Source organism: Gorilla gorilla, chromosome 13, assembly GCF_029281585.2.
Source record: "Gorilla gorilla gorilla isolate KB3781 chromosome 13, NHGRI_mGorGor1-v2.1_pri, whole genome shotgun sequence".
Taxonomy (NCBI): Eukaryota; Metazoa; Chordata; class Mammalia; order Primates; family Hominidae; genus Gorilla; species Gorilla gorilla.
In genome coordinates, this window is record NC_073237.2 from 43,435,951 (window position 1) to 43,449,132 (window position 13,182).

A 13,182-nucleotide genomic window follows, 5' to 3' on the forward strand; every position below is an offset into this window, starting at 1 on the left:
AGAAGATCTCTCTAGATGAAACCCACCTCCACTACTTACTTGCTAAGTGATGTTGGGCAAATCACTTAACCTTTCTTATTTTAATAACAGTTTTATTGAGATATAATTTATATGCCATAAAATTCACCCTTTTAAAATACAAAATTTGTGAGTTTTAGTATATCCAAAGAGATGTGCAATCATCACTACTATCCTAGAACATTCTGATCACCCATAAAAGCAACCTTATACTCAGTAGCAGTCACTCCCCTCTCCCTCTTTCCCTCAGCCCCTGGAAACCACACATATGCTGTCTCTATGGATTGCCTATCCTGGAAAGTTTATATAAATGGAGTCATCCAATATGTGGCCTCTTGTGACAGGCTTCTTTTACTTAGCATAATGTTTTCAAGGTTCCTCTGTGTTGTGGCATGTGCAGTACTTCATTGCTTTTTGGGCTGAGTAAAATTCTATTGCATTGATTTACCACTTTCTGTGTATCCACTTATCAGTTGATGGACATTTGGGTGGTTTCTACTGTTTGGCCATGAGGAGTACTGCCATGAACATCCATATACAAGCTTTTGTGTGCACATGTTTTCATTTCCCTTATACCTAGGAGTGAAATTCCAAGGCACCTAACTTTTAAACTTTTTTTTCCTCTGTAAAATGGGGGTAAACTTATCATCCCACCCTACCCTAGCATTATTTTTCCTAAGTAATGAGCAAGAGACTTCCTCAGCCTGAAAAAAGCATCTATGAAAAATCCATACTAACATGATAGTTAACGATGAAAGACTGATGCCTTCCTCCTAATATCCAGGAACAAGACAAGGGCATCCACACTTGCCACTTATATTCATCATCGTACTGGAAGTTCTATCCATGGCAATAAGGCAGAACAGAAAACAAACAAAATGGTATAAAAGGCATCTAGGCTGGAAAGCAACAAGTAAAACTATCTCTATTGGCAGATGACATCTTATACATAAAAAATTATCAATATGTAAAAATGAATTATTTTTATATATTTGCAATTAACTACCATAAAATGCAATCAAGAATACAATTCTGTTTACAGTAGCATAAAAAGAATAAAGTACTTAGGAATAAACTTGACAAAAGATGCACAGAATTTATACATTGTTGAAAAAGCATTGTTGAAAAAAATTAAAGAGCTAAATAAATGAAAGGACATCCCACATGACTTGAAGACTTAATATTGTTCAGATGGCAATATTCCCCAAATTGATCTGTAGGTTCAGTGCAATCCCTATTAGAACCCAGATAACTTCATTGCAGAAATTGAGAAGCTGACCCTAACACTCATATTTAAACTCCTGGAACTCAGAATAGCCAAAACAATCTTAGAAGAATGTAGTTGAAGGACTCACTCTTTCCCATTTCAAAACTTACTACAAAGCAATAATTAAGTGTGGTACTGTGTAAGGATAAATCATGGAATAAAATTGATAAAGATAAACTCTCACACATTTTTGGTCAATTAATTTTTGACAATGCCAAGACCATTCAATGGGGAAAGAATAGTCTTTTTCAACAAATGGTGTTGGGACAACTGGATATACACACACAAAAAAATGAAGTTACCACTCACATATAAGTGGAAAACTATGAAACTCTTTGAAAAAAAAATAGGAGTAAATCTTGATGACTGGATTTGGCTGTGGATTATAAGGTACACAACAAAAGAAAAAAAAGATAAATTGGACTTCATCAAAAGTGGCTTTTTTTTTTTTTTTTTTTGAGATGGAGTCTTGCTCTCTCACCCAGGCTGGAGTCCAGTGGTGTGATCTCAGCTCACCACAACCTCTGCCTCCTGGATTCAAGTGATGCCCCTGTCTCAGCCTCCTGAGTAGCTGGGATTACAGGCACCCGCCACCACGCCCGGCTAATTTTTGTATTTTTAGTATAGATGGGGTTTCGCCACGTTGGCCAGGCTGGTCTTGAACCCCTGACCTCAGGTCATCTGCCCAGCTTGGCCTCCCAAAGTGCTGGGATTACAGAGTGAGTGAGCCACCACGGCTGGCCAAAAGTGGCTTTTAAACATGAAAACATGCTTACCCACTCTTCTAATATGAGGGGAAAAAGATGAGATACCATTTTTCACTTTGATTGGTAAAGATCAAAAAGCTTGATTATATGCTATGTTCAGTGAGGTCCTCCACTGCTGGTATATATTCTGTATAGTAAATATGCACATAGATATGCAAATGCAAAAACATTTTTGAAAGAATACCTAAGAAACTGACATTGGCTATTGTCTCTGAGGGGTGGGATTCAGGTCCTGGATTGAGAGAGATTTACTCTTCCCCATTCAGATTTACTCTTCCCCATTCATGTTTTCAAGGTTTTTTGGATGGTTTTGCCATATGTATTTATTGTCTGTCTATATTAGTAGTTCTCAAAGTGTGGTCCCTAGACCAGTGGCATCAGCATCACCTGGAACTTGTTAATACAAAGTCTGGGGTGTACCACAGTTCCATTGGATCAGAAACTTTGGAGTAGGGCCCAGCAATTTGTGTTTTAACATGCCATCTAGGTGATTCTGATATATGCTCAAGCCTAAAAACCAGTGTCCTATTCAAAGAAATAAAACACAATGTAGACTACTTAATCTGTTACATCACAGCGGTAGGCTTAAAGCTCCCTACTATACCCAAATCAGCTCCCAAGGCCAGTTCTTTAATTGATCACATAGATAGTACAACTGCAGAAGCAGAAGGATGTCAAATAAAGATTTGGAAGTCACATTTTATTTTTAAATGAATTCCTGAGATATTTACAAGTATGTCTGTCATTAAAAAACCTAGCTGCTTGCTGCAAAAAATGAGCTTGGCTTTTTAATGAAATAGAAGTCACTAATCAAGGAAATTTGTAACTGTATTTTTCTGAGGAGGGAGTAAGAGTTACTTGCTCTGTTTAGCTTTATAATTATTAATGATCTACCACATGAGACAAGCCAGATTGACATGGTCCCTTTCCCCGATTTAAAAAAAAATCTCTTCCTTAAATTATAGGAAATAAAATATATAATTTATACACTTTCCAGTTGTATCTCTGTATTTAATTACACAGTAGTTTCTCCTATTTCCCAGATATTAGCAGAAAATGATGTTTATGAGCTTCTCATCTCCTTTCAGGTACACTTATAGCATGTTATCGGTCATAGGAATATCCTATGCTGTCTTGACATGGCTCAGTCAAACACTATGGATGCCAATTTATCCTTTGTGTGTTCTTGCTGAAGGTAAGAAAAGAGTGACTTGCTGTATTGCTTACTGTCAAAAGCCATCTAGTTATAATGGTTCACTAAATTTTCTGATGATTAAATTACTATTTTTGCGAATGCTTAGCTCACTCAATGTATCCTTACTGGCATATTTCCCTTGATGCAAAGAGGCAAAGTTGAAGAGGGAAGCAGCTCTGCACAGTAGACAAAGTACTGGACAAAAAGCAACGGCATCTGAGGCCTTCACTTCATTAACTCACTGTGTGAGTTTTGGGTAACTCATTTAACCTCTCAGAGTCTGCTTATTCACCAAAAAGAGGTTAACATTTAGAGATTCTATGATTTTTAACTTTTAATGCACAGAAATTCAGTCCCCTCTGGTGAGTCTTTCCCACTTACCATTTACTATGTATCCTACCCTCTCTCAGCAACTAGTTAACTCTACCTTGAGATTAATCATCATTTTCTGAGGGAGGCATTCCCTGACTTCCTCAACTGAGTTCCCCTGGGTACAGTATCATGCATCTTTTATAGCAGGGGCCCCCAAACCAGGCCATGATCCCAGTCTGTGGCCCATTAAGAACCAGGCCGCATAGCAGGAGGTGAGCAGTAGGCTAGCAGGTGAAGCTTCATCTGTATTTATAGCCACTCACCATTGCCCACATTATCGCCTGAGCTCTATCTCCTGTCAGATCAGTGGAGGCATCAGATTCTTATTGGAGCACAAACCCTATTGTGAACTGTGCATGTGAGGGATCTAGGTTGTGTGCTCCTTATGAGAATCTAATGCCTGATGATCTTTCACTGTCTCCCATCACCCCCAGATGAGACCATCTAGTTGCAGGAAAATAAGCTCAGGGCTCCCACTGATTCTGCATTATGGTGAGTTGTATAATTATTTTGTTCTTACAGTGTAATAATAATACAAATAAAGTACACAATAAATGTTGTGTGCTTGAACCATCCTGAAACCATCCTTCTTCCTCCGGTCTGTGGAAAAATTGTCTTCCACAAAACCAGTAACTGGTGCCAAAAAGGTTGGGGACTGCTGTCTTACAGGGCTTATATCAGCATAATTACACATTTGTATGATTCTTTGATTAATGTCCATTTCCTTGACTAGACTGTAAGCTCTGGGGGGGGGGGGGGGGTACCAGGATGTCTGAGTCTGTTTCTTTGCTTCCTTCCTTTCTCTTATGCACCAGTATACATGCTCAATAAACACAGAATGAATTATTGAGTATGAGTAGGCTAATTATATAGCCTAAATATAAACCTAAAACTTAAGATCAAATCATTCAGATCATCAGTCAGCAGAGCTTGGAGAATATATGCTTTCTTCTGCAATGGATTTGGTAGACTGATAAGGAGCATTCTGTAAGACATGATTAAAGTTTTCAAAATTGAAGACATAAAATAAGAAAGCATGTTAAGGTAACTAAGGGAAAAACATAAGGACATAGTGTTTAACATAAAATGATGATGACATTGACAGTAATCAAAGTATATAAAAGCCAGTTATAAAACAAAAACACATATTTTCTATCTACTGATGAGCAGATAAAAAGAGCTTGTTACTGTAAATCATGTTAGAATTTCTAAATTTGTTTTGATTCAAAAGGAAAAATTATTAATTTTGGAATAGACTATGCCAAGTGGATCTAAAGAATAATTGTCTTGAAAACAGTAAGAACCTGATTGTCCATTCTTTAAGAATCAAGTAACCTCTCATTGAAATATCAAATACATTATCTTTGTTAAATCATAGTACTGTAGAGAATATAGAAAGGAAATGGGGAGCTGTTGGTCAAAGGGTACAAAGTTTGTTAGGAGGAATACATTTTTGAGATCTAGTGCACAGCAGGGTGACTGTGCTTAATAATGTATATTTCAAAATAGCTAAGAGTACATTTCAAATCTCACCAGAAAAAGTAAGTGAGGTGGTAGATATGTTAATTAGCTTGATTTAATCATTCCACATTGTACACATATATCAAAATATCACATTGTGCTTCATATATATATACAATTATGATTTGCCAATTAAAACAATCAATTTAAGAGAATATATAAAGGAATAAGGTAGAAATATGACTAATCCCTTCCGAGGAATAAGGGGTGGATAAATGTATAGGAAACTTTTGCATTCTTGTTATTCCATAATTCTAATCCTTGTCCTTTCTAGGAAAGCCATGTTCTTATATGGTTGCCATACAACCCTTATTCTTTTATTAACTTCATAAACTTATTCTTGAAATTACAAAATAAGGTATATGCAGAAAATAGTCCAGAGATATATATGACAAAAATGTCAATAATGCTCTGGATGGTGGAATACAGATAATTGTAATTTTATCTTTCTATGTTTCTGTATATGTTAGATGTCCCAAAGTATAAAACTGCACAGTTAAATAAACCTACTAAACTTTCGATAACTTTAATTTTAATAATTTTTAATAACTATAATTTCCCATCTGACAGATATAAGACAAAAATAAAGCTTATGTAAATAACAAAATCAACTAATTATACTGATAAAATGCTAGAGACATAGATGCCGCCTGTGTTAACCTTAAACTGCATATTTGGTGTCAGTGGCAGATCCTGCACTGATGCTACTCATACCTCTGCTTGGCTCTAACAGTTGTGAACTCTTGCCTTTTCTTCATCTTTCTCTTTTTAAAAACTTTTTATGTAGGGATAATTTTGACCCATAAGAAATTGCAAAAATAGTGCACCATTCCCATGTACCCTTCACCCAGCTTACCCTAATGATAACATCTTACATCATGTTAGCATATTAACATTTCATTGCATGAAATGTTACCAAAAATATCTATACATGGGATACAATGTTACTGAACTTTAATCTTTTTTTTACCTGATACCAGCGCCCTCCCTCAAAATAATTTAGGCCAGCATTTCTCATAGAGTTCTTCAAAATACTTATTAAATACTACTGGTGGTTAAGGAGGAAGAAGGAGATATTCTAAGGCCAGTTACATTGAGGAAAGGTTAGGTGGTATTTTTTTATTACGGAATTTCTCACAATGTTAATATGTGTTCTACTATGTTAATATGTGTTGTGAAACTCTAAGAGGAAAATATATGCACCATTTTCCAAGTTCATCTCTCTATCACCCCTATTTGTGGCTAGGTGGACAAATGTATTTTGAGATAACATTTTAAGAAACATTGTAAATTCTTCTGTAGGCACGATAAGGTATACCATGGACAAACATTCAACAGTCATACTGCTGTAAGCACCTTGCCAACTTAATCATTTCACAGATTTCTATATTAAACTAGGTTTAGCAAAAAGATTCAGCAACTATTACAAAACTGTCATTATCAAATTCAGAATATCCTACAACTATGAAGACATATATACACATCCCTGTAACAACTTAAGGAGGAATACCTTTATGATGCCTTTCTTTTTTAACAGCATTTGCCATCTATCAATCGCTGCCTTATTTTGAATCATTTGGCACTTATTCCACCAAGCTGCCCTTTGACTTATCCATCTATTTCCCATATGTGCTGAAAATATATCTCATGATGCTCTTTATAGGTAAGTGGCTTTTTTTGGTCTTGTTTTTGCATTTTTCCTGTACTTTTTGGTTAGTGCTTGCCGTCTACCTTAATATACAGGTTGGTAAACATGGGAGAGACCAAAGAGGAAGCCTGACATCATGAACTAGATCTTGCTAGTAAAGCCCCTGGAGGTTATAATGCTTTTTGCAGGGCATCATGGGATCATATATTTCACTTTCACTGTACAAATAAGAACAATTTTACTATCAGAAAATATAGCTGCATTATGTATGAGATATAGAAGTTTTGACCATGTGCACAGGTATCTACAAATAAAACCTAGATGTCAAACTAAGAAGAATTGGCTATTTCTGATGTTTCCATTTATATCCATTTTGTTTCTTGTTTGTTTGGCTTTTCAAGCTAGCACTTCCTATCAGGCAAATGGGAGTCGGTGTTACAGACTCAAGAAAAATGTATGGAACAAAAACTTACCCTTGAATAAATTTGATCATTAAACCTAATCATTTTCCAGGAAATTGGGGAAAAAACTTTCACTATTAAATTTTTGTTTTCCCAGCTCTAACCTTCACAAATCTCCAAAATAATGATTATCTCTAGAAGGTAACAGATATCAAACATATGAACAACATATAGAGAGAAAAGACAAAAATGTGAAACTTTAGAGGGAGGTGGAGAGAGCTATGCTAAAGAAAGGAAGACAATTCCTTGCATTAAAAAAAGTAGGATGGAAGAGTTTGATTTACCTCTCTTTCTGCATAAAATCTGGACACTTCTTTAAACATTCCTTCTCACATCTCCCTTGCAAGTGTCTTCTCCCTGGATTCGGGCAGCACTCTGACTGTATTTTAAAATCATTGTTTCTTCCAGAGAAATAGTTAACGTTACTTATTTTTGCAACTTCTTTCTCCATATTAGGTATGTATTTTACCTACAGTCATTTATACTCAGAAAGAAGAGACATCCTCGGAATCTTTCCCATTAAAAAAAAGAAGATGTGAAGTACAGCATTCCAGTGTGACACGAGAAAAGACAGGCTGTGGATTCAGCTGCAGTAAATACAACACAGGAAGTATTCTGGTGGAAAAATACCTTGTATTTGATAAAAATCCATTACATGAAATAACTGCACATACCCCCAAAACTCTAGACATAACAGGCTATGTTTTTCACACATTGTATTTTTAAGACGTATATATTCTCCATACCCTGCTTCACCAAAATTCCTGCTTCATTTGGATTTTATACAAGTTATACTTACATTGTATGAAGTCTGATTATTTTCCTGTAAGTTTAATGAGAAATAGGAGATTAACTGCAATAGATTCAATTAAGAAACCAAACTTGATAACCTAAATTACATGTATTCTTTTTCACTTCCAAGTTCCCAAATAGATCTGTAGGAGAAGAGGGATGGAAAATATATTCCACAGTTGCCTAGAATAACATATTTCATAGACAGATGTCTGTCTTCAGATCTAATAATACTCACCCTAAACATTAGATATGTTTAGAAAATTAAATATCTTTCCAAGCCCTATGTCTTAGCTCAGGTTGCTATAATAGAACACCATAAACCAAATGGCTTAAACAACAGCAAACGCTTCTCACAGTTTTGGAGGCTGGGAATTCCGCTCAGGATCAAGGCATCAGCTAATGCAGTTTCTGGTGAGGGCCCTCTTTCCAGTTTGCAGATAGATGTCCTTCTCTGTCCTCACATGAGAGAGAGATCAACTCTCTTGTGTCTCTTATAATGGCACTAATCCCATTCATGAGGGCTCTATCCTCATGATCTAATTACCTCCCAATGGCCCCACCTCCAAATACCATCATATTGGAGGTTAGGGCTTAACACATGAATTTTGGGGGAACACAAAGATTCACTCCATAGCATTCTGTACCTGGCCCTACAAAATTCATGTCCTCCTCACATGCAAAATACATACATTCCATCTCAACAGCCTCAAAAGTCTTAACTCATTCCTGCATCAACTCTAAAGTCCAAAGTCTCATCTAAATCAGATGTGGGTGAGATTCAAGGTAGAATTCATCCTGAGGTAAAATTCCTTTCCAGCTTTGAACTTGTGAAATGAAACAAGGTATGTGCTTCCAAAATACAATGGTGGGACACACAAAGGGTGGACATTCCTATTCCCAAAGCAAGAAACAGGAAAAAAGGAAGGTGTAACGGGTCCCCAGCAAGTCCAAAACCTAGCAAGGCAAACACCATGAGATCTTCAGGCTTAGGAAAATCCTCTTTGGCCTGATACTCTGGCTTCAGGACCCAATGAGGCAGAGGTATTGCCCCCAGGACTATGTTGGAGGAGGATGACCCCCATATCACCAGGCGGAAGCTGTCAGGCCTGTTGAAACCAAGGCAATGACTGCCCCTTTTGAAACTGAGAAGGTACCACTGATGTTCTCTGAATCATCGTTCCGGGTCAGTTTCTCCTTTTCTTGAAGAATAGTGTACATTCACAGCTGAATAGCTCTATGGTCCCAAATTCAAGAAGTCCAACAGTCTTCCCTCATTCTGTCCCATCTCCATTCCTTTCAATACAAACTAGCAGTGTTCCTGCTGGGGTGGCTGATTAGGTCTGTGGTTCACACCCACACAAATCTAATTGGATGACTGGTCTGCTACACCCTTAGTGTTCTCTACCAAACGTGTTTTCTTATCTTTTTATAATGCAGACAGACTGATAATTTCCCACATCTTTTAAATTCTGGTTCCGTTTTTGTTAAGAATTCTGTCTTCATTTTTTGTCACATTTTACTTTAAGCAGTCAAGATAAACCGAGGCACTCCTTCAACACTGGTTGGAGATCTCTTCAGTTCAATATCTAATTTCATGGCTCACAATTTTACTTTCCACAAAACACTAGAACATGAACACAATCATCCAAGTTCTTTGGCATATCATAACAAAGATCACCTTTCTTCCAGTTTCCCATAACAGGTTCCTCATTTTCATTTGAGACTTCATCAGAATGGCCTTTATTGTCCATATGTCTACCAACATTATCTTCATGGTGATTTACGTGTTCTCTATGAAGATGGAGGCTTTCTCTCTCACCCTCTTCTCTTTGAGCCCTCACCAAAATCACCTCTATCAATCCCTTCATGGCAATATTGGCTTTTTCTAGCAAAAAAACTAGTACCTCAAAACTCTTCGAGGTACTCCAGTACCTCAAAACTCTTCCAGCTTCTGTTACCTAACGTCAAAGCTGCTTCCACATCTTTATATATTGGTTATAGCATCACCACACTTCTTGGTACTAATTGCTGTCTTAGCTTGGCTGCTATAATAAAATACCATAAACTGGGTGGCTGAGACAACAAATATATTTATTTCTCACAGTTCCGGAGGCAGGGAAGTCCAAGATAAAGGTGCTAGACAATTAAGTTCCTGATGAGGTTCCAAGGTGCTAGCTGATTCTTCTTCATGGTTTGCAGATGGATGCCTTCTTGCTATATGTTCACATGGTGGAGGGAGAAACCATCTCTCCCTTATTTCTTATTGTAAAGGTACTAATCCCATTTATGAAGGTTCCAGCTTCAAATGTTATCACACTGGAGATTAGATTTTCAACATGTGAATTTAATGGGGGACACCAGCATTCAGTCCCTAGTGCTCTGATAGAGTATTCATTAATGTCATGTATTTGTTAACATCTTGTAAGTTATTTGGGATTTGATGCCTTAAAAGAAGACCCTGGCCAGGTATGCTGGCTCATACGTGTAATCCTAGCACTATGAGAGGCTGAGGTGGGCAGATCAGTTGAGGTCAGGAGTTCAAGACCAGCCTGGCCAACATGGTGAAACCCCATTTCTACTAAAAATACAAAAATTAGCCAGGCATGGTGGCGCATGCCTGTAATCCCAGCTACACGGGAGGCTGGGGGCATGAGAATCGCTTGAGCCCAGGAGATGGAGGTTGTCGTGAGCAGAGATTGAGCCACTGCACTCCAGCCTGGGTGACAGAGTGAGACTCTATCTCAAAAGAGAAGACCCTAATGAAAATAGTAAACCTTTAGCAAATACACAAATGATGCCCCATTCTGTATTCTTTTTAATTTTAAAAATAATGACACACACATACAGGAAGATAAAAGGTATAAAAATATACTAAGTACTTTTTAAAAAGGAAAATTCATGTTTTGGATTATTACTGAATTGTTGCTAATTACTGTAATGTAAGTCATATGTCCTTACATAGTTTTGAAAAATGCTTTCTTTGAAAATCTAAAAAAAGTGTGAATAACTGATAGTCATTGCTGTATCATTGATGTATCACTCAATTTTTGGTAAAGAATTATAAAGATCTTACCTAGAAACTATGTAAAAAGGTATTAAATATATTGTGATGTAAGAATAGGATAATAAAAATGTAATTTTAAAAATGGGTAACTTATTTCCACTAAAGAAAACATTTGGAAAGAAACAATTGAGTATTAGGCTACTTGAAATCTTTATAAATATATATTTGGATTTTAAAAAATTATCCTTTTAAAAAGCTACATTTTTTTTCTGCTTTTATAGTTATCTTCTAAATTTCAGAAAAATTATAAAAGCTTTAGTGTGCAAAGAGAACATAAACCCTTTGCAAATTTTAGGTGAGTTAATCTTAATCACTCCAAATAAAGATGGCTCCTTACACTGCCGGCGTACATGTACAATCAATCAGTAAAACAAAGAGAAAATTAGAGAAACTACACTTTACTGGGTCATTATAATAAATTAAAATTTCATTATTAAATAATGCTTTAATTTTTTAAAACCAGATTACCTTAAAAACTTCTTAAAATTGAAAACCAAAAGAAACACAAGTGAATTTATAATTATTTTAAAACAGAAATGAGGATTGACAGTAATTTGAGATATCTGCAACAATTGTAACATAAAAATATCTTACATTTCCTTTGGTGACAGACACAATTGTTAATACTACTGTGGTTGGTTGCCTATATTCACAATGGAAAGGAATACTAAATTTCATTATCAATTAGTGAAAATAAAGGTGTAATTTCTTTTTCCACTTAAGTACATGTTCCCCAGGTTAAGAAACCCAGACATAGTGAAGTCAAGACAGTAACTATCTGGTTAATCGGATGTTACCAAAATCGCAAAGTTGATGTCTTTGACTATCTGTCTTAACTATGTTCACCAAATCTTTATTTCATTTTGTACAGTGTAGACAAAGGCTTACTTTCTCAAATCTAAGTAACATAGATGAAATAGGAACCATTAGATATTTTGAAAGCATATCTAAGACAACTTTTTTCAGAAATTTTTTTATTGTGGTAAAATATAAAATATACTATCTTAATCCTTTTTAAGTGTGCAGTTCAGTAGTATTAAGTAATTTATGTTGTGCAACCATCACCACTGTCCATCTCCAGAACTTTTTTTACCTTGCAAAACTTATACCCTGTACTCATTAAGCAATGGTTCCCTATTCTCCCATCTGCCCTGTCCCTGGCAACCACCAATCTACTTTTTGTCTCTATGATTTTGATTGCTCTAAGTACCTCGTATAAATGTAATCATACAGTATCTGTCTTTTGTAATTGGCTTATTTCACTTAGCATAATGTCCTCAAGTTTCCTCCATTTTGTATATGTCAGAATTTTCTTCCTTTTTGAGGATGACTGATAAGGAGGGACTTACTCCTGTCATTTTGCTATTTGTTTTCTACATAGCTTAGCTTTTTTGTCCCTCATTTCCTGCATTACTGTCGTCTTTTGTGTGTAGTTTACTTTTTTATAGTGAAGCATTTAAGTATCTTTCTCAGTTCTTTTGTGTATATCCTGTAGCTGTTTTCTTTGTGGTTACCATAGGGTGACATTTAATATCCTGAAGGTAATTTGGACTTACGCCAGCTGAACTTCAAAAATATACAAAAATTCTGCTCTATATCTCTGTCAATCACTCCTTTAAGTTTCACAAAATTATATACACTGTGTGTCCAAAATCAATTTTTAAAAATGCAGTAGTCTCTATGTAGAAAACAAAAAATGGAGTTACAAACCATTGTTACAAAAGTACTAGATTTTATAATTGCCCATGTATTTTTCTTTACTGAGATCCTTATTTCTTCATGTGGCTTTGAGTTGCTGTTTAGTGTCTTTCCATTTCAACTTGCAGGACCCCTATTAGCATTTCTGGCAGGGGCAGGTCTAGTGGTAACATACTTTCTCAGCTTTTGTTTATCTGGGGATGTCTTAATTTCTCTCTCACGTCTGAAGAACAGTTTTGTCAAATACAGGAAATGTGGTTGATGATATATTTTTTTCCTAACACTTTGAATATGTGAGCTCACTGCATTCTGGCCTCCAAAGTTTCTGATGAGAAATCTGATAATCTCATTAAGGATCACTTATATGTGATGAATT

The 13,182-nt window shown here is 36.0% G+C and overlaps 1 protein-coding gene across 4 annotated transcripts in view; it reads left to right on the plus strand.

Moving 5' to 3' along the window:
- The window catches only part of HACD4 (3-hydroxyacyl-CoA dehydratase 4), a 28,677-nt gene extending 17,487 nt beyond the window's left edge, over window positions 1-11,190 (plus strand). For 2 of the 4 annotated variants that reach the window (XM_019033002.4, XM_063696328.1), the window contains exons 5-9: window positions 3,141-3,247; window positions 3,398-3,492; window positions 4,054-4,111; window positions 6,678-6,803; window positions 7,706-11,190. In XM_019033002.4, coding sequence (XP_018888547.2) covers window positions 3,141-3,247; window positions 3,398-3,492; window positions 4,054-4,111; window positions 6,678-6,803; window positions 7,706-7,788 — 469 coding nt within the window. In that variant the 3' untranslated portion in view covers window positions 7,789-11,190. The remainder of the gene's footprint in view (window positions 1-3,140; window positions 3,248-3,397; window positions 3,493-4,053; window positions 4,112-6,677; window positions 6,804-7,705) is intronic. The other 2 variants (XM_031014203.3, XM_019033003.4) reach the window with 1 other exon arrangement.
- Window positions 11,191-13,182: the final 1,992 nt, after the last annotated feature.